The 19229-nt window shown below is 42.6% G+C and overlaps 2 protein-coding genes across 3 annotated transcripts; one reads left to right on the top strand and one right to left on the bottom strand.

Moving 5' to 3' along the window:
• Window positions 1–42: 42 nt before the first annotated feature.
• Window positions 43–11869, top strand: LOC124483266. 2 transcript variants are annotated; one of them, XM_047043617.1, is made up of 15 exons: window positions 43–1708; window positions 1965–2231; window positions 4947–5381; window positions 5554–5982; window positions 6170–6601; window positions 6990–7421; window positions 7789–8241; window positions 8414–8683; window positions 8775–9032; window positions 9274–9519; window positions 9616–9876; window positions 10076–10411; window positions 10637–10900; window positions 11031–11114; window positions 11253–11869. In XM_047043617.1, the coding sequence occupies exons 1-15, from the start codon at window positions 1131–1133 to the stop codon at window positions 11317–11319; spliced, it is 4812 nt and encodes a 1603-aa protein (XP_046899573.1). In that variant the 5' UTR covers window positions 43–1130; the 3' UTR covers window positions 11320–11869. The 2 variants fall into 2 exon arrangements, with proteins under 2 accessions (XP_046899573.1, XP_046899574.1); XM_047043618.1 differs by lacking the exon at window positions 7789–8241.
• Window positions 11590–19171, bottom strand: capn9 (calpain 9). The gene is made up of 20 exons (XM_047043619.1): window positions 18862–19171; window positions 17891–17960; window positions 17654–17772; window positions 16916–17049; window positions 16456–16624; window positions 16143–16226; window positions 15923–16008; window positions 15589–15666; window positions 15286–15446; window positions 14908–15068; window positions 14385–14593; window positions 14091–14127; window positions 13929–14009; window positions 13588–13645; window positions 13413–13477; window positions 13144–13212; window positions 12959–13037; window positions 12647–12763; window positions 12364–12422; window positions 11590–12117 (listed from the first exon to the last, which is right to left on the bottom strand). Exons 1-20 carry the CDS (start codon window positions 19060–19062, stop codon window positions 12091–12093), a joined length of 2064 nt encoding a protein of 687 aa, XP_046899575.1. The 5' UTR covers window positions 19063–19171; the 3' UTR covers window positions 11590–12090.
• Between the last annotated feature and the right edge of the window lie 58 nt (window positions 19172–19229).

The raw sequence follows: 19229 nt of genomic DNA, 5'->3' as shown, positions 1-19229 counted from the left end.
TTATATATATTGTGTTCTTTTTCTAAATTGAATATAGGCCCAAAACCCTGTCACAGATATCAGGCACAACTGAAATCAAAAGCTTTGAATATCCAAGAAGAAGCATTAAAACGGGTGTCGCATGCTACCAAATCACAATAAAGCAGCTCTGTCCAACTACACTTCTCTTGTATTAGACACACATGAGACTTCAGCTCACTCAAAAATCAAGATGAAAAGCAAAAAAAGCAAGAAAACTCGTCCCAAAAAGCTGAAGACTTACATTCCTGTGGACAATCAGGAAACATCACCAGAAGATCTGCTAAAGACACATCAGAACAAAATTCTTCTGGTTGGAAAACCTGGAATTGGAAAGACAACTGTCACCCATCAAATGTTAAACCTCTGGACTGAGACAGATTCAAAAGAACTGGATTACATGTTTTACTTTGACATGAGAGAGATGTCACGCATCACAAATCCCATGACTTTGGAAGGTCTTCTCTTTGACCTGTATTGTAAGCCGGAAAAAAATAAGACAGAAGTGTTAACGGATATTGAGGAGAACTCTGAAAACGTCATCATCATATTTGATGGTCTCACAGATCTCTCTTCTCCCTCGGTGGTAAAAAGACTTGTGGAGAAGGACCTCCTTTGGGACGCTAAGATAGTGATCACATGTCGACCAGAAGTTGCATCAGAAGATGTCCTGTCAGAGTGGTCTACTCTGAGAGTGGAGGTGAAAGGCTTCAGTGATGAGTCCATCCGAATGTACTTGAAAAGGATGCTGAGTGCCAAGCCAGAGTCCATGAGCAGTGTTTTAAGCAACCTGGAGTTGTTCAGTCTCTGCCATGTACCAATGTATGCGTTTATGATTGTTGCGTGTATATCTTTCTGCACACAACAGGTTTTGAAACCTCTGTGCACAGTAACAGAGATGTACATCCACATCTTACGCCACTGCATCCAAAAACATTGTGACAAATCCTTAAGGCACCTGGATACATGTGTCACTGCGAATAAGGAAAACATTTTGTCTTTGGCAGAAATTGCTTTTACAGCAACACACCAGAAGATGGTGACTTTTACAGAACTTTGTTGTGAAGAGGGCAATGTCCAGTTTGCTTTTTTGAGAGGTATCATGGTTAGGGATGCACCCACAGCTATGGAAATCTCCAACATTTCTTCACTACACTGTACAGGAATTCTTTGCTGCTCTTTGGCTGTTACAGAATCCAGACAACATCACTGTGGTCCTTCAGGAGTGCCTGACTGAGGAGAGGAAACACATGAAACACATAGTTCCTTTCTTGTGTGGACTTCTGAATGCAAACCACACTAAAATGGTCAAGTGTCTGGTACCAGCTGAAAAAATCATGACGACGGCAGATTGGGTCATCAAGAAACTGGTGGACACATTTGTTACTCTCCAAACAAACCAAGACAACGAAAATCTTGAAGAGTCATGGCCTGAATGGGATCTCCAGTTTATATGCCAGTGTCTGTATGAATCTCAATCCACTGAGGCCTGTCTGCTTCTATTGGACAAGCTGGACTATCAGCTCGACCTGAGTGGAGAGCATCTGGATCCTCATTATTGTTGTACGGTGGCCTATGTGATCAATCAGTGCAAAGAACGAAAAGTAAGGCTGGATTTGGAAGAGTGCACTGTGTCAGACCAGGGCCATATGCTGTTACTTGGCTGTCTGCAAAATGTTGAATCTCTTGGGTGAGTTCTTATGTAACACAAATTATATTTGAACAATAAGAAAAAAGGGTTCACCCTGAGCATAACTTTCACACCCATATTACCTCTTTGTACTGTGCATCATTTATTGCATTATAAAAGTATACTGGGGAGCATAATTAAAATGAGTAATGTGCATTAATAGTTGGTTACCCGTATCCTGAATGATAAAGTACATTTCCATACATCAATATTCATTCATCCATATATCATTAAATCCTTTCAAATGTGATTACAGGGCTGACACCTCAATGCCGTGTCACCTCTGGACAACTTTATTGGGCTGTGAGGCTGAAAGGGACTTTATTGGCTTACTGGGTCACTGTAAAAACGAATTGCATCTTCCAGCCGTGGGTAAAAAAAGAGTATTTGAGAGAGCTGGAGCTGTCATGAAGCAGAGTCCAGAGAGGGTAAACCTCTGTCTGCACTGGGACCACAGCACTCTGCTCAGTGAAGATCTCATCCGCACCATTTTACAGTGTTTGACTCATATCAACACACTCAGGTATGATCATATTTTCACAGCCACTGTGTTATGTCCTCTGTCCTTTTGAGTCTGTTGCGTTGCTTGGTTTCTTTGATCTGTTTGTTCACGGTTATCGGTTTTCCTACTTAATTGGTCTTCACCATGTTGTCATTGTCGTCGGCTTGGACATTTACATTTAGCAGATTTAGCAGCTTTTATCCAAAGCGACTTCCAAGAAAGAGCTTTACAAAGGTGCATAGGTCACTGATCCTCACACCGAGATAGCCCCAAACATTGCGGGTAGCCAAACATGAAGCATACATTGTGAAAAGCCAAAGGGAAGAACCATAAGAGCATGCAGTTAAACAAGTTACAATTAAACAACATGAACCTCAAAAAAGTGCGAGAGTGTAGAAAAGCAAGTGCGAGAGTGTAGAAAAGCAAGCAACAGTAAAAACAAATGTTTCACAGCGAGTACAAGAATTTTAAATCAGTTACAGCTAAACTAACAAGAGCAACACATCTCTAAGTAAGAGTCATTGTGATCCTGGAGGGAACTAACATCTGGAGGAGAGACTTGATGTAGTTGGGTGCAGGCCCGTTCCCCGCCTGGAAGGTCAGTACCAGGGTCTTGAATCTGATACGGACCGTGATGGGTAGCCAGTGAAGGGAGATGAGGAGCGGGGTAACATGGGAGCGTCTGGGTAGGTTGAAGATCAGACGGGTCGCTGTGTCCTGAACCCTCTGGAGTTCGTGGGTTGCGCATGCTGAGAGACCGGCGAGCAGAGAGTTGCAGAAGTCCAATTTGGAGAGGACAAGTGCTTGGACTAGCAGCTGGGTGGAATGGTCAGACAGGTATATCCTGATCTTCCGGATGTTGTAGAGGGCTTGTGTGATGTAATATTGTCCAGTCCCGTCTGCCAGCTGCCCACCTTTGCTATAAATACCTGTCATGTTGTGCGTAAGGTGTCTGTTGTTTGGTGAAGTGTTTTGTCAATACTTTTTAGTTTAGAGAGAATTTGGAGTTACTTAAAATATACCATGCGCGTTTTTGTTCTGTGCTCTGCTCTTCATATTCCCTTCCCTCTGGCAAAGGGATAAGTAAGAGTCCCATGGGTGTACATGGAAGTCGCTTTGGATAAAAGTGTCTGCTAAATGAATAGATGTAAATGTACATTTCACATGTAGTTAACCCTTTTTCTGTACACAAAGATAGACACGAAAGGTTGATACTTATATATTGTTTTGTAGATAGTGTAGCGGGGTTTCCTTGTGTTAAAATATAAATACTTAATTTATCATAAAGTTTCGGGGCACCACCCTAATATTGGTTTAGGACATTAGGGAATCCTGTATTTAACATGTAATAATCAGTCTCATCTTTAGGAATGAATTTGTTCAAGTGTAGAGCCAATCGTAACATCAGTGCACGTCAAAATATCTTTACAATGAATTTATTCAAGTAAGGTAAACAGATCTTATGAACAAGTTAGATTATGGGTTTGATATGAGATATTGGTTTCAATGAACAGAATGAAATGGTCTAACTTAAAGAAAGACAAAAATTGTATGGATCAGAAATCCTAAACAGAGCTCACGCCAATGCCAAGTCGGGGAGGAAAGAGCGTTAGCCATAGTTATGTTTGATCAGGGGGTTGATCAGTGAGGTTGAGGGCGGTTTGCGCCAAAGGTCCATTTGAAGAATCGGAAGTGAAAGCGCGGCTGCGCTGCCGGGTCATCTGGCTGAGTCTGCGGGATCTCAGTCAAGTCGCAATGATAATTGCGTTTTTGGTTCTTCTGTTGAAACGTCCAGATAGTGTCGTGATCACTATAAAGTTGAATCTCAGGAGAAGCTTGGGCGACGTCCTTTGGAACGCCAATCCTGATGGCGTGCATGCCATGGTTGGTTTCGCTGGAGTCCGAGATTGATGGTCATCTTACAGTTTTATACAGTTCAGAGTTCGAGGGAGGACCTGTCTGGGGTCAGAAGTTGATTGGGGGAAGCTGGGTTGTCAACTCCCCCCTCCTTCCTTCACACCTACCAAAGGTGTGATCTGGTCTCTGGCTGGTTCATAAGATTGTTCAAATATTGTTCTGGACATCTTGGTACTGTTACAAAATATAGTTGAATGATTGTTTTATTATGAGAGCTTTGTGTACATACCAAGAATGACGTGGTTATCTTTCAGAAAGAAGGAGTAGTTACTAGAATCAAGATTTCAGTGAACACAATATTAAAACAAAGTAACAAACATGACACAAATACCCTCTCATAATTCTCCACCTTGTACTCTCGTGGTAAAGGTGACGTCTGAAGAACTTTCCTCAAAAGTTCTGATTAAGGTATGTTCTTTGTTCAACTGCTGCCAAAACTGATAGCAAATGGTTGCTGGAGACATGTTGTCTCAAGGAGACCCTTTGAAGCTTGCAAGCTAGCAGGAGGGCTGAGATTGGGGAGGTCCCCCCCCCCTAATTCTATGGTTCCTTGGCATTGGCGTTTGGTGGGTAATCAGCATACTGAGGGTGTCCCAAGGGCTGATTAGGTTTGTCTGATATGATTGAATCACTCTTCAGGTGTGGCAAGATGTTGGCTCTGTGTGGTCTTGCTGACCTCACCACAATAGGTTAGCAACAGGTTTTGTTTGGGTCAGGCAGGCTACATAGAAGGGAAGAAAACTGTGAACATAACTTTGTCATGAAGTGATAATGAGAGTAGTGTTCGCTTGTCATTTTCACGTTTGACTGTTTTTGCAGATTCACACCATCACATAATCAGGAAATGTCTCATGAAGAGTGGAAGAATAGGGAGAAGATATTTATACTGAATTTGTGTCTGCAAGCAGCTCTTCATGACAGAGAGATCATAGTGACAACCATTGGGAGAATACTATCTCTGTCAACTCTATACCACCACCAGGGATCTGACTTCCTGCTGGACCTGTACTCCCATGTGAAGTGTGACTATGAGACTCAAACAGGCAGGAGTGTCTTTTCAGCATTACAGTCATTTTACCACTCAGTTGCTCCTGCAGTCTGGTCCATAGACCTCTCAGTGAGAAAGACTTCCCTCCTCCTAGAAGTGCTGAAACTCCAACCAGAAAAGGAACCAGTAGAGCTGAAGGGCTGGTCAGATGAAGAGGGTGAAGTGAGGAGTTTCCTCCAGTGTCTGCCCTACATCTCACAGCTCCGGTGAGTTGGTTTTCATGTCTGATCATTTTTCGTATTCTTTCTATGAAATGTTTATAAAGTTTCTGTCATAATTTTCAAATAATGTGCATAACCCCATTGACTAATTTAGACTTTGATAATACGGTGCATTTTCATTATATACCTGAATTTGTTTGTGCTGTCCATGTTGCAGTTTTGATGAAGACTGGGATACAAAGAAAGACATCCCTTGGTTCCTCGTGGATCTCCTGTCTCAAGCAGCACAGTGGGAGAAGCAGACAGGAGAGAAGACCCTGAAGCTGCTGTCATCAGTGTGCAGTTATGAGACTTTCCCCTTCAGGAATGTGAATTGTGATCAATCTGACTTCCTGCTGGACCTGTACTCCCATGTGAAGAACTATGAGACTCAAACAGGCAGGAGTGTCCTTCCAGCATTACAGTCAGTTTACCAGTCAGCTCCTGCAATCTGGTTCGTAGACCTCTCAGAGAGAAAAACCTCCATCTTCCTAGAAGTGCTGAAACTCCAACCAGAGAAGAAACTAGTAGCTCTGAAGGGCTGGTCAGATGAAGAGAGTGAAGTGAGGAGTTTCCTCCAGTGTCTGCCCTACATCCCAATGCTCAGGTTAGTGAGTAAACATTGTAATCCAAGTCATTTAACAACTTGTTTAAGCAATAGTAATGGTGCAACTCTCTGTATAAACGTTCCCTTCTGTGTACCAGTATGTGCAGAATTACATTTAGTTTATAACTTTGTCATAAAGTGATACTTGTCATTCACTTGTCATTTTCACTTTTGACTGTTTTTGCAGATTTACACCATCACAGGATAAGGGAATGTCTCCTAAAGAGTGGAAGAAGAAGGAGAAGATATTTCTACTGAGTTTATGTCTGCAAGCAGCTCTTCATGAGAGAGAGATCATAGTGACAACCATTGGGAGAATACTATCTCTGTCAACTCTATACCACCACCAGGAATCTGACTTCCTGCTGGACCTGTACTCCCATGTGAATGACTATGAGACTATAACAGGCAGGAGAGTCCTTCCAGCATTACAGTCAGTTTACCAGTCAGCTGCTCCTGCAGTCTGGTCTATAGACCTCTCAGAGAGGAAGGCCTTTATCCTTCTAGAAGTGCTGAAACTCCAACCAGAGAGGAAACCAGTAGAGCTGAGGGGCTGGTCAGATGAAGAGATTGAAGTGTGGAGTTTCCTTCAGTGTCTGCCCTACATCTCACAGCTCAAGTGTGTGGCTTTTCATCATGTTCCAGTCTGATAATTTCAGTAGTTAAATATGTAATTTTGAGGTTTGTTTTTTGGAAAGTCACAAGAGATGGTTGTTTGCAAATAGTTCAAATACAAATGAACGTTTTGTTCACAGTTTTGTTATTCTTTCAATTTCCTTTTAGAAAATTCTTTGTCACCATTTAACAATATTTGACCTAACCATATTTACTCATTATAAATTTGTGGGTTCAGTGAATTCTTACAATATAACTGGTGCAACTCTCTGTACAAACTTTCCCTTTTGTGTACCAGTATGTGCAGAATTGCATGGAGTACATCACTTTGTCATGAAGTGATAATGACAGTAGTGTTCACTTGTGATTTTTGTTTTTGACTGTTTTTGCAGATTCACACATTCACAGGATCAGGGAATATCTCCTAAAGAGTGGGGGAAGAAGGAGAAGACATTTCTATTGAGTTTATGTCTGCAAGCAGCTCTTCATGAGAGAGAGATCATAGTGACAACCATTGGGAGAATACTATCTCTGTCAACTCTATACCACCACCAGGAATCTGACTTCCTGCTGGACCTGTGCTCCCATGTGAAGGACTATGAGACTCAAACAGGCAGGAGTGTCCTTCCAGCATTACAGTCAGTTTACCAGTCAGCTGCTCCTTCAGTCTGGTTCATAGACCTCTCAGAGAGAAAAGCCTCCATCCTCCTAGAAGTGCTGAAACTCCAACCAGAGAAGAAACCAGTAGAGCTGAGGGGCTGGTCAGATGAAGAGAATGAAGTGAGGAGTTTCCTCCCGTGTCTGCCCTACATCTCACAGCTCAGGTGAGTGGATTTTCATCTTTACGTTAATTCTTTTTAATATGTTTTCTATTAAATTTTTTTCAGGATTCTTTCATTATTTCCAAATAGTTTGCATAACCCCATTGACTAATTTAGAGTTTGATGTTATCGTGCATTATAATAATATACTTGAATTTGATTGTGTTGTCCATGTTGCAGTTTTGATCCAGACTGGTTTATAGAGAAAGAACCCATTAGTTCCCTGGTGGATATCCTTTCCATATATAATATAATATAAATATTAATTATAATATATATATATTTATTTATTCATGATCATTTCCAAATATTGTGCATATGGTGCATTTTCTATGTATACCTGAATTTGTTTGTGCTGTCCATGTTGCAGTTTTAATATAAACTGGGATCAAAATGAAAAAATCGTTAAGTTCCTGGTGGTTCTCCTGTCTCAAGCAACACAATGGGAGGATCAGACAAGAGAGAAGACCCTGAAGCTGATATCATCATTGTGCAGTTACAAGACTTTCCCTTTCAGGGACATGATTAATAATGATGAAAATCAAGATTATTATCAGTCTGACGTCCTGCTGGACCTGTACTCCCATGTGAAGAACTATGAGACTCAAACAGGCAGGAGTGTCCTTCCAGCATTACAGTCAGTTTACCAGTCCGCTGCTCCTGCAGTCTGGTCCATAGACCTCTCAAAGAGAAAAGCCTCCCTCCTCTTAGAAGTGCTGAAACTCCAACCAGAGAAGAAACCAGTAGAGCTGATGGGCTGGTCAGATGTAGAGAGTGAAGTGAGGAGTTTCCTCCCGTGTCTACCCTACATCTCACAGCTCAGGTTAGTGTGTTGTCATTATAATGTGTGTCTCTTAATCAACATTTCTAATTAGAGAGATAAAATAATTACTGATACGTTTCTATATCTGATTCGTGTTTGGAAATGGTTTAAAATACTGAATACAAGTGGACATATGTATTATAATTGCACTGAAAATGTTGTCTTGTTTCAGCTGCGAAGATATGTGTGAGTTCTTCCAGCATGTGTGTGAAACCATACCTGTGAGATCCAGAGAGGAGGCCCAGCAGCTGGTCCCTCTCGTCCAGGCCTTGAACTTCTCCCTGGTGCTGAGAGGAAGGTTACCCAGAAAAACCTGCAGGTCTGTAGGGAGGGTCCTGGGCCTCTGTGCCTCCACAGTGGATCTCACCCTAACCCCGAGCCAGATATCTCTCAAAGGAGCTGGACTTATCCTCAAACATGTGGCACGGTTACACAAGCTCAGGTATGTATGACACAGGATGTAACACTTATTCTCTATACAAGAAGTTGGATACATTGTTTGTTCTATGCTTGCATTATGGTCAATCTTCCAGACTGAATGAGTCCATGGCAGTCCACCTGTCCAGACTGATGAGGACAGGTAGACTTGCTTCTCAAGTGACCATTAAGGAGCTCTCCCTGGTGTTAGAGAAAGTCAGCTCAGAAGCAGCTCTGTCCAGGGTTGTGAGCAGTGTGGCGTCCCTGTTGAGAGTCTGGTCAGTTCAGTGTCTGGACCTGACTCAGTCCAGACACACAATCCATCCTCACTCTCTCATCACACTGCTGGACCACCACGGCCCTCTGACACTCAGGTAACAACACGTAGAGCCATTATGATATAATTATCACTTATATGGACGACATGCATTCATTCAAAACATTATTATAGTTCAACATGTTTCCTGTATATTGGGTGCCTATAGTTACAGTATGTAATACATTGTAAACTGAGCAATTTATTCTTATGGTATGTTTGATAAGGAACTTTTGCTTTGCTTAGTGTAAGTCTCCCATTCCTTCACGTTAGTTTGTTGATGTTCTTGTACTTTTCAGACTGTGTTCAGAAGCTGTGCAGCAGCTGGCTGTAGTTGTGTATGAAGCTCAGGACAAGCAGCTGACTCGGTCATTCCTAGAGAAGCTTGGAGACCTGACCTGTTCTCTGGACTGGAAAGTTCTCCTCTATTTGATGCAGAATTCAACCCAGAACATCAAAATTCAGGTGGACCTCAGGAAGCTGAAGCTCTCAGAGAAGAACACCTCAGATTTTCTATGCTTTCTAGACAGGATTGTTATAAAGAGGTAGGGATGATTTGTTCCCATTTAAATCAACATCAATATTGTTATGCTTTTTGATGTGTAATAAGTATACATAACACCTGCTTTTTCTGTCCCCAGGCCCAGTACCAGCTTTATGTTGTCAACCATCAGAGAGATGTATGCGAGTCGTGCCAGTGACCGTGTGTCCAGTTTGTTGTGTTCAGTAAACCATGTTATCAACTTGAACACAAGAAAGCTGAACACTGTGGACTGCGCTGCTCTGTGCTTCACCCTCCAACACAGCCGTGCCAGAGTCAAACTCAAGATGCTGTGGACCTCCGTACCACCGGGGGCGATTGAAGAAATTCTGCCTCTTCTGGACAGAGTCTCGCATCTCAAGTCAGTAAAATGGCACTGCTGGACCAAAATACTCACTACCTGTATATGTTTAAAATCAAATCAGGTTTCATGTTTGCAAAAAAGTATTTTTATCTCTATTTCAATTGATAAACCATTCTTTTCATATCACATGCATAAGAAAATGTTGCTACAGTAAGCTGTTCTAACATGTCTCCTTGTGTGTTTTCCAACCTACCAGTGTTGACAGGAGGCTACTGCTGACTTTCCTCCGCTGTAGCGCTGCTTCTCCTGTCCAACAGGGGGCAGTAGCAGCAGCATATCTCTCAGCAGAACTGCTCAGGACTCTGCAGTTCAGGCTGGATCTGTCTTGCTCCTGTGTGGACCTGTCTGAACAGGAGGGAGGAGACCCTCTGTGTGTGAGTGTTGGGGACTGCAGGAACCTCTCCACCGTCCTGAGAGACAGCTACCCCTCCCTCCCAACACACACCCAGCCTCAGCTCATCCTGAAAGACTGTGAGGTGGAGGACGCAGCCCTGAGGCATCTGCTTCCCATTCTGAGAATGATCAAGCTCAGGTGAGACACTGTGGTGTTGTCACCCATTAGGGTTTTGAAACACAAACCGGAACTTCACTCCCATAATGTCCCATTTTCAAATATATTCATGGACACTTTACCTAAGTGAAATGTTTTACTGTATTTTGTTCAAGTTTAACCGAATGTTTCACAGTAGTGTTTTTAATTCCTTTGACTAAACAGACAGGTTCTACGTTGATGTATCTCTGTGTTCCCTCCCCTCAGTACCAGTAAAGCCTTGTTGCTCCGGCTAATGGAAGAGTGTGTCACAGGGGCGTCGGCCCCACGCTATGCTGATTCCCTCCGTGGTGCCCTGGGTAGGGAGCTGGACCTCAGTGAGACCAGGCTGGACCAGAGGGCCTGTGGGTCTCTGGCCCTGATTCTGGAACATTCTGAGGGCCTGTCTGAACTGGACTTGAGTCACTGCCAACTTACAGACCAACACCTGGAGCTCCTGCTTCCACACCTGCACAAAGCACAAGTCCTGGAGTGAGTGTTCTGGAGTGGGTGTGTGTATGTGTTTGGTCATGTGTTTCATGCTTTATATCAAGACTGTTCCGTCTCTGTGTCTCTCTTCCTCTCCATCTCTCCACCCCCCCCCCCCCCCTTTTGAATTTAGCCTGAGTCACAATGACATCACTGATGCTCTATCAGACAGAATAATCCAACTGGTCTCCATCAACAGCTCCATTAGTGCTGTGCGGTGAGCGTGTTTACATTTGTGTGTTTTTGTGTTCTCATTTGAACATAGCTGCATTGAGGATATCATAACTTATTATTTTCTTCATTTGAAAGACAATGAAAGGCATCTGTTCTCTGAATACTGCACCTTGCTCCACAGGCTCTTCAATAACAGGGGTCTGGACAAAGAGCCCTTCCTGACAGACAAGAGGTTTGATATCTGGTGATCCAACTAGAATCAGGCTGTTTACACTGAAGAACTGCTGGGAAAATATATGTTTGCGTATTTTCATAACTCCCTTACCCCAAACCCATATTAAATGGATAGTAGGGGACACTGTGGAACTCTTAAAACATAGTTGCACTTTTGTGACTATTTGCAAACAATGGGGAAATATATTTAATTCCCTTTCATAACATTTGAAGTTGCGACCTCTTTCAAAAGGTGTCAAATGTGAGGTGCTACAAAAAAGACAAGAAACTACTTGAAACAAGAATTATTTTGTGCAATGTATAATACATTTATTGGATGAATACTGAAAAAGTATAACCACCAGAATAATTTTTTTTATGGATTAATTAGTCATAATGTAACTTCAATGACAGTAAAAACATTGTTAATTCCCTTAGTTGCTTCTAATGATATGAATATGTGTCACAACAGTAAGTTTCAGGGAGTTTTCCTTTAGGATTTTAAGATGGTTAAAAACCCTTACAAAAAGGTTTGCGAGAATCTATGGGCATCTGTAAAGCCTTCTGTGACATTGTTTGTAAAAATGGTTAAAATAAAAATAATTGTACTTAATGACGTTTTATGGTTTTATGTGTTTGGGGGAAGGAAACAAAGGTGTTAAAGAATTTAAAAGAATGCACACTAGGGGGAAGGACTGTTAAGTGAAAGTAAGGCCTAGTAAAAAAAATAATAACCTTGCCGTCTTTAGACCAGCTAGTTTTTCTTTTGTTCTTCATGGAGGCTTCTTGGTTTCATGGTTTGGTCTTCAGACATTCATGGAAAGCAAGAGGAACTGGGGGAACCAAATGAAAACCATCATGTTAACTACAGATCATAGTCGTAGTAATCATTAAAAAAATGTAATTACATAGATATGCATTACTACACTTGCTTAATATATAATCCTATTATAATCATAGTAACACAATATTATTCAAATATATGTATACTGTATTTATTCCATATATATTATTTCACATATTCTATAATCCAATCTATATTATGTGTTATTACAAATGATAGTGTGTATGTATTCTACCTGTAGCATGTTCATGTTCACTACGCCCTCCTTATTTTTGTCCAGTGCTTGGAACACTCCTGATAGAGGACAAATACAGACAGGTCAGGTGGGTCCAACAGGAATTTAGTTGTTTTTTTATGGAAAAACTCTGCACATGCAACAAAAATACACACTTCTGAGAGTGTAAAAAGATGCTCATTATCCATTCACTACAAAAATAATTGCTTAATTATTCAATATTGTAATGGATGAATCCAGGGTAGGATATCATAACTCCTAAATGCCACGCAGGTCAACGTACTGAACATGTTCTCCAGACGGACGATGCAGGTCAGGTAGTCGTCAAAGTCGATGTCGTAATTGTCGTCTGCAAACCTCAGACCCAGCAGCTGCAATAGTTTGGAGTTCAGCTGCATGCCTGAAATTGTAGTAAATTGTTAAGCTTTATATCCATGGGATTCCATGCAATTATGTAAATTGGAATCTAAAGTAAATCACTGAATGCGCTCGGAAGTCAAAGCTTTGTTCTGTCTTGAGGTTGGACGTAAACATTCCAGTTGTCTGACATAGTAGCTTAGACCATAACCCTTAACGACATCAGGAGAGTTCTCACCTGCAGCTTTGAGGGCGATGCGGAGCTCATACGAAGACATCTTTCCTGAACGATCTGTGTCGTACGACAGGAAGAGCATCTGAAATAACACAACATCACCTCTGCGTTACACTTTCAATTGTTTTTGTTAAAACAATTCGAGGCAGAACAATGCATATGAGTACAAGACATTGTCATGTGCTTACAATCCATTTCTTCATCTTTTCCCAGAAGATTTTAAACTCTTGGAACTCCAGCTGTCCTGTATTATCTACCTGGTTGTCTCCATCAAGGCAAATACATTAGAAAGGTACATAGGTTCACACATTGCACACACTTAAGATAAGATAAGACGTTTAGGAATTGGGTTGTAATACACCCCAACATGTTATTAACACTGTACATGATTTAGCCAGCAAGGCTGGATTTTTCGGACTGAGCAAAACATTTAGGTCAACAGTTAACTAAAGGATACATCCATCAGGTTGATGATGCTGTGGCAGGTGCTGAGACTCAAGCCATCAAACTTGATTTCTTTTCCTGGGGGAGATCATTAAAAAAGAAACACAATAAATCCTCTAACCACGACATCTATCTAGATAACCGTTTATCTGAGATCTGTTATTAATGTCTTAGAGAGGGAATCGTACTCCTGCTCAGCACCCCATTCAACACCTGCTGTAGCTCCCTGGCAGAGATGGCCTGGTCCTGAAGACAGAAAACACATTGGAATGCAAGGTTCATATCATCACTACCAGGTGGCACACAACCCCTCTGATGTACAGGATTTGTATATCTGGAATTGGTCATGCTGAAAAGTCCTCCTTGATGCTTTGTTTGGACATTCTTCCATTTTGCACGTCATCTAATTATTGATGATTTGGCAAGTTTTCAAACCTACTGCTTTCACCCATCCAACCTTCTGAAGGTCTGAGGTCTCTTCAGAAACAAGGATGGACAGGACACATGATTTGATTGACTGTGTTCTTACTGAGCCAGCAATCTTCTCAAACAGCCTCCTTAGTCCCTTCTCCTCATCTGACTCGTCCTCTGGTAGGCTGGGCATGGGCGGCTGAAACACACACACGCCATGAGCACTTAGAAATAGCATCTCAGCAGTGTTCAGGGTCTATCATTCTGCAGGTCTACTCACGTCTGGTAGGTCAGCCTTGATGGTGCTCCCCATTTCTCTGTTGATAGAACAGGTGGGAGTTTTCAGTTGGCATTATAGTTACAGAGCAGCAACAAAGAATGTAGGTCTATGTGACTAAATCAATAGTTGTCTGTCTCCTTGGATCACAACATGGTATGATGAAAAGGAGGACCTTGAAGGAAGTTCCTACTTCATTCAGGCCCCAAGAACCTCCATAGACAGTGTAGGCTTCATTACATTTATTATTGAGGATCATTGGCTTATCTCGGATGAGATTCAAGGACATTCACTTACAGGGCTTGGGCCTTTTTCTCTGAGTAGATCCGGATGAGGAAGTCAGCTTCGTGGTGGGGCTGGAAGGTGGTGGGCACCAGTAGGTAGTTCCCTGGGGGTAGAGTGAAGCGCTCGGACACCTCCCTCATGTTGATGTAGGTCCTGCTGCGGGCCTTGGAGCCGTTGTAGCGGAAGAAGTCCTTGCCCAGATGGTCGACGTCGTCTGGAGCCTGAGGGAGGATAAGTAGGGTGAACTGTTGTAGAAATCTCAGTTTTTTCTCTATCCCAAATGTTTAAGGGATAAGAGTGATACTTTTCATACTTCTGTTCTAAGGTACCGTATGTCTTGTGTGTATTCACACACCCGAACTGTGAAACATTGGGCAGACCATACATTTGTTTTCTAGTAGTACCTAAATTGTTACAGATTTCTTTGTTAAAGTCTCAAATCTAATTCTGTGGCATCTCCCTTGCCTTTGTGAAGCTGGGTCAGGGTCAAGCGTGTAATGATCTGGCGACCTGTGCAGTTGCCAGGCGGTCTAACCTGATACACGGCAAAGCCGATCGTCTCCATGTCCAGGCCCTCTTTTCTCAGCTTGCGCCGGTTCTTCTGCATCAGGGCGATGACCACGCTGCACAGGTCATCATCGTCATCATCGGTGTCCTCCAGGGTCAGCTTAAACTGGGGGTTGGTCCAAAATGTATCTAGGGGAAAAATGGGATGTAAGTGCTAGATTTGTTTTCATCCTTAGCAATTATAAGACTACGTCACAAAATGATTTATTAGACAAAGAAAAACCCCTAAAAGTACCCAATTGGACACTGATAATAATGTTGCCGGTCTATTATAAACTTGGCCCAAACATATCTGTTAGATGTCTTCAAAGGGGCACCAAATGGATTGCCAGGGTCTTCTACTGACCTATGAAGTTCCTGCAGCCACCGGCAGTGGAGCCTCGGATCCAGTTGCCCTCGAATATGTTGACGGCCCACTTGTGCTTGGTGTCTTCAGTCAGCGAGTCCGGGCTCAGGTTGCAGATCTCCACCTTGTCGTAGTTGGCCTTGAAGTCATTGAACTCCATCCTGGATTAACCAAGAACTTCACGTCATGTCTCAATATGGGGCTTGTATCTAGATCTTTTGTAAATTTTAAGGACCAACAAATTTAATTCTATAGTGTTTCTGTCTTGTCCAATCTCCATCAGAATCCCATTTTGATACCCACCAGAATTCTCCGTCCTCTAGGGAATTCTGTAGGATACGATTTTTCTCAGCTTTATCAACCAGATCCCACTCTCTTGAACTATAAAACAGAGAAAATATATTAAAATGTTCATCCAAACGTGTTGCAAGTTCTCCTACAATTATCTGCAGAGCACTGTACTGCACAAATCTGACTTCCTTCATCTCATACCACAGTGTTATACTGAAATCAATTGAGCAAAACAAATCCTGACATTCCTAGATCAGATTCTGTCATTCTAATGGCACTGAATAGAAGAAACCAATCAAAATGAGGGGGGTGGTATTTTGAGAGCTGTTGGCCCTCGATTGCCTACTTGTCACTCCAGGGACCGTTCCATTCCACCTGCCCCCACGGGTTCCTCACTCGGATCAACTGGACCTTCCCTCCTCTGTACTTTACCTACGAGAGAAGAAAAAAGTCCATATCATGACCAGTCCAGCTCAATAATACGAGTTCAGATCTAGGGGACAAGCAGACAAGGTGAAGAAGCCTCGATATACATTTGCTGTGCCACCCGGGAAGCGTTCTCATACCTCCTCAAGCTCCGTAACGGAGTAGGCGTGCCCCTTCACCAGTCCACTGGCTGTCTGGGCCTCGGACTCGGCAGAGCTGGTGATCTGGAAGAGAGGAGAAAACCAAACTGTTATGACTCACCAAGACGATGGCAGACTTGGTCTTCACTGACTCCTATGGTGGCTTTTGCTACCATCAGCTCTTTCAAAATGCCAATGTATCTTGGGTTCTGTGCAATAACATTGTTGTTGAACAAAAACTCTCATGTGTACTGGTGAAGTGTCAAATTTGTTCTGTATATCCCCAGTTTAGGCAAGTGTCTGAGGTCCTTACGTCGATGGAGCAGCCCAGCATGGATCCTCTTTCGTGGGCCTTCTTAAGAATGTTGAAGAGGTCGGCTGGAGCTGTCTTGGTCTCGTACATCTCCCCCACGCCTCCTGTGAAGTCCTCCATGGCCTCCAGGGTCGTGCCTCCTTTCAGGGACTCATAGCTCCCATTCATCCTGAAGGAACAAGGGAAAGGACACAAAAGGGTGAAGTTAGTCTCAGACAATGCACAATTTGTATCGAAGTTGACCCTTTTAGTGAATACAGGTCAGTTAAATTTAAACTTAGATTTTTGTGTCCTCAACAGAAAAGTAAAACAAACTGGGAATTAATTCTTACAAAAAGCTAATCTTTCAAAAGGATTGCAAAAACACCACTTCATGCACAGTAAATCCAATGTAAACCTCTTGATTGACAACATTAGTGGCAATTCTTCACAGAGAACCCAGAGAGAACCGGTCACTCACTTGGCATAAGCCTTCTCCAGCAGAGCACTCCAGAACTCGTCGTTGGAGACGGAATGGACCATCACCAGGCGGTTCCTCACGGCCGGCAGCCTGTCATCCACCACCACGTCCAGCCACTGGTTGTGCTGCCAGAACTGAAGCAAGACAAACCTTTATCACATATTCAAATCGCCTAAGACTGAACATTATGTATACATTATTCAGACTGTCTTTATCTATGTGGGCTAAAATCTTTCATGAAGTCCCTAAATGTGATGGTCTAAAAATACATTTCTAGACTCCATACAACTCTTTTGTAGTGCTCTTTTTACAAGCAATGTCACAAAGAAATGTATATACAGTACCAGTCAAAAGTTTGGACACATGGAATGGGAAAATGTGTTCAAACTTTTGACTGGTACTGTATATCAGTTATTAGTCCATCTATGAGCTGGTAACAGCCGGGCACCTATAGTCAATGGTATTTGGGGCCTGTGGCTGGAGAAGGCATTCTGATAGGTTGAGCCAGACTAATACGAAAAAGATGTCTTCTCTGTGATTAACAGATTACCCAATTCTGTATAACACAGATTGATCTGGTCTACTTATAATTATTGAATCACATTCCTTCTCTCACTCTTTCCACTCAGTTAACATAAATGCGTATAAACTCCAACACCTTGACAGAAGCCACATTTTAGTGAAGACGGAGCTTCTTCCACAACATGCTAGCTAGATAATATGTGCGCGGTTGTATACCTGGAAGTGGAAGATGCCAGCGTATGTGGGCCCAAAGTCCTGGTCATGGGGCACCACCCTGGCCAACGTCTGCTCATGTAGGGTCAGTGAGGCGATGGCCGCTAGTAGCCAGCAGTCCCCTATGGTGGAACAAGGAGAGGGACAATGAGATGTGTTTTTCCTGGTCATCATGGGACTTAAACAGTCTATATAATAAAAATATTTCCTGAGTTGTATACTTGTGAATAGATCACAAACCTAGTTGTCCTTGGCAAATGTCTGTCCTTGATGCTCCATCAACGATGAACTTAGGGTCACTGCAGAGTTCCTATGGATGGAATTAGGATAGTTGAAAAGGTGTGAGACAGTTGGTGACAGAACTGGTTTAGATGGGGAGGGTGGAGTGAAACTAATGCCAATGATAGGTGTGTGCACATTCCGGTTGTCTCAATGAGACAGAGTTCCAAGTTCCATGTACAGGAATTGTAGTACAGTGGAACGCACAAAAATGCACACTGAGATATTCACTGTAAAGAAACGCCCAAGACAGATATGTGCATTGGTCATAAATAGTTTGAATGGAGCTTTTACAATTGGGCCTTTTATTATGTGTAGGTTACTACAACCATAGTCAGAGGTACAAGCCATGTGGAGCCATTTGTTTCAGAAGCAATGTAGGCAATGAAGGCAATTCTCAATGTAGATTTTTTTTTTTTTTTTGTCATTTAGCAGACGTGCATATCCAGAGTGACTTACAGGAAGTACAGGGACATTCCCCCCCGAGCTATTACGTAGGGTGAAGCGCCTTGCCCATGGACACATCATTTGGCACACCCGGGAATCAACCCCGCAACATTCTGATTAATAGCCTGACTCCCTAACCGCTCAGCCATCCGACCCCCGGATTTATAATCAATGAATAAATACCAGGTCTAAAATCTAGGAACAGTTTGTCAGATACCACTCCTACCTGAGTCAACACAGAAAATAATCATTCACTGAGTGCCTTGCTACAATCCTCTCCTATCATTGGAAGAAAATGCAAAAATGCAACCACATCGTAAGTCTATCTTGTATGACATGGCATGCAAGTAAAAAAAACAACTGAAAGAGTTACTTGTCATCTGTTTACACTCTTGACAATTTGTTTTAGACTTTGTCGTTCATTAGTCTTGCAGAAGCATTTTTTAAGTGATCAAGTCGTCCAGGAAGGTTTTTAAAACACATACCCCTGGTCTTTTCCATTCAAAGTTGATGGGAACGCGTTCGCTGTAAAACAGAGATGCGTCGCAGGCAGGGAAATCGGGGTCCTCAAACAACTTCTTCTTCTGCAGACATTCTTGCCTCAGCTGCTGAAACGTCTTTCCGTCCGACTGCGTTGACACGGCCTGGACGGCGTTCGCACCTCCACTGGACACTGAATATGGCATATCTACAGCTCGAGACTAGGAAGACTCAAAGCTCAGACTGATATATGAAGTGTGTGTAATCGTGCTCCTCGAATAAGCTTTGACAGGGAGTGAGGTGCCTGTGTGTTGAATGTGTGACGTCAGGACAGTCCAGGTAGGAGTGGTAGAGTACACACCCTCCAGACAGA

Source organism: Hypomesus transpacificus, chromosome 21 (genome assembly GCF_021917145.1).
Source record: "Hypomesus transpacificus isolate Combined female chromosome 21, fHypTra1, whole genome shotgun sequence".
NCBI lineage: Eukaryota > Metazoa > Chordata > Actinopteri > Osmeriformes > Osmeridae > Hypomesus > Hypomesus transpacificus.
Note: the sequence above shows the minus strand (reverse complement) of the source record. Positions and strands in the feature narration are given on the sequence as shown.

What these genes read in the sequence shown, in the direction of transcription:
- capn9 (XM_047043619.1), bottom strand. Translation starts at nt 19,062, where the DNA reads ATGCCATATTCAGTGTCCAGTGGAGGTGCGAACGCCGTCCAGGCCGTG. An exon ending in CTGGCATCTTCCACTTCCAG is followed by an intron (nt 17,050 to 17,653) that starts GTATACAACCGC and finishes GTCTTGCTTCAG; the next exon opens with TTCTGGCAGCACAACCAGTG. An exon ending in GCATCATCAACCTGATGGAT is followed by an intron (nt 13,213 to 13,412) that starts GTATCCTTTAGT and finishes GGAGACAACCAG; the next exon opens with GTAGATAATACAGGACAGCT.
- LOC124483266 (XM_047043617.1), top strand. Translation starts at nt 1,131, where the DNA reads ATGCACCCACAGCTATGGAAATCTCCAACATTTCTTCACTACACTGTA. An exon ending in GACAGGATTGTTATAAAGAG is followed by an intron (nt 9,520 to 9,615) that starts GTAGGGATGATT and finishes TTCTGTCCCCAG; the next exon opens with GCCCAGTACCAGCTTTATGT. An exon ending in AGCTCCATTAGTGCTGTGCG is followed by an intron (nt 11,115 to 11,252) that starts GTGAGCGTGTTT and finishes CTTGCTCCACAG; the next exon opens with GCTCTTCAATAACAGGGGTC.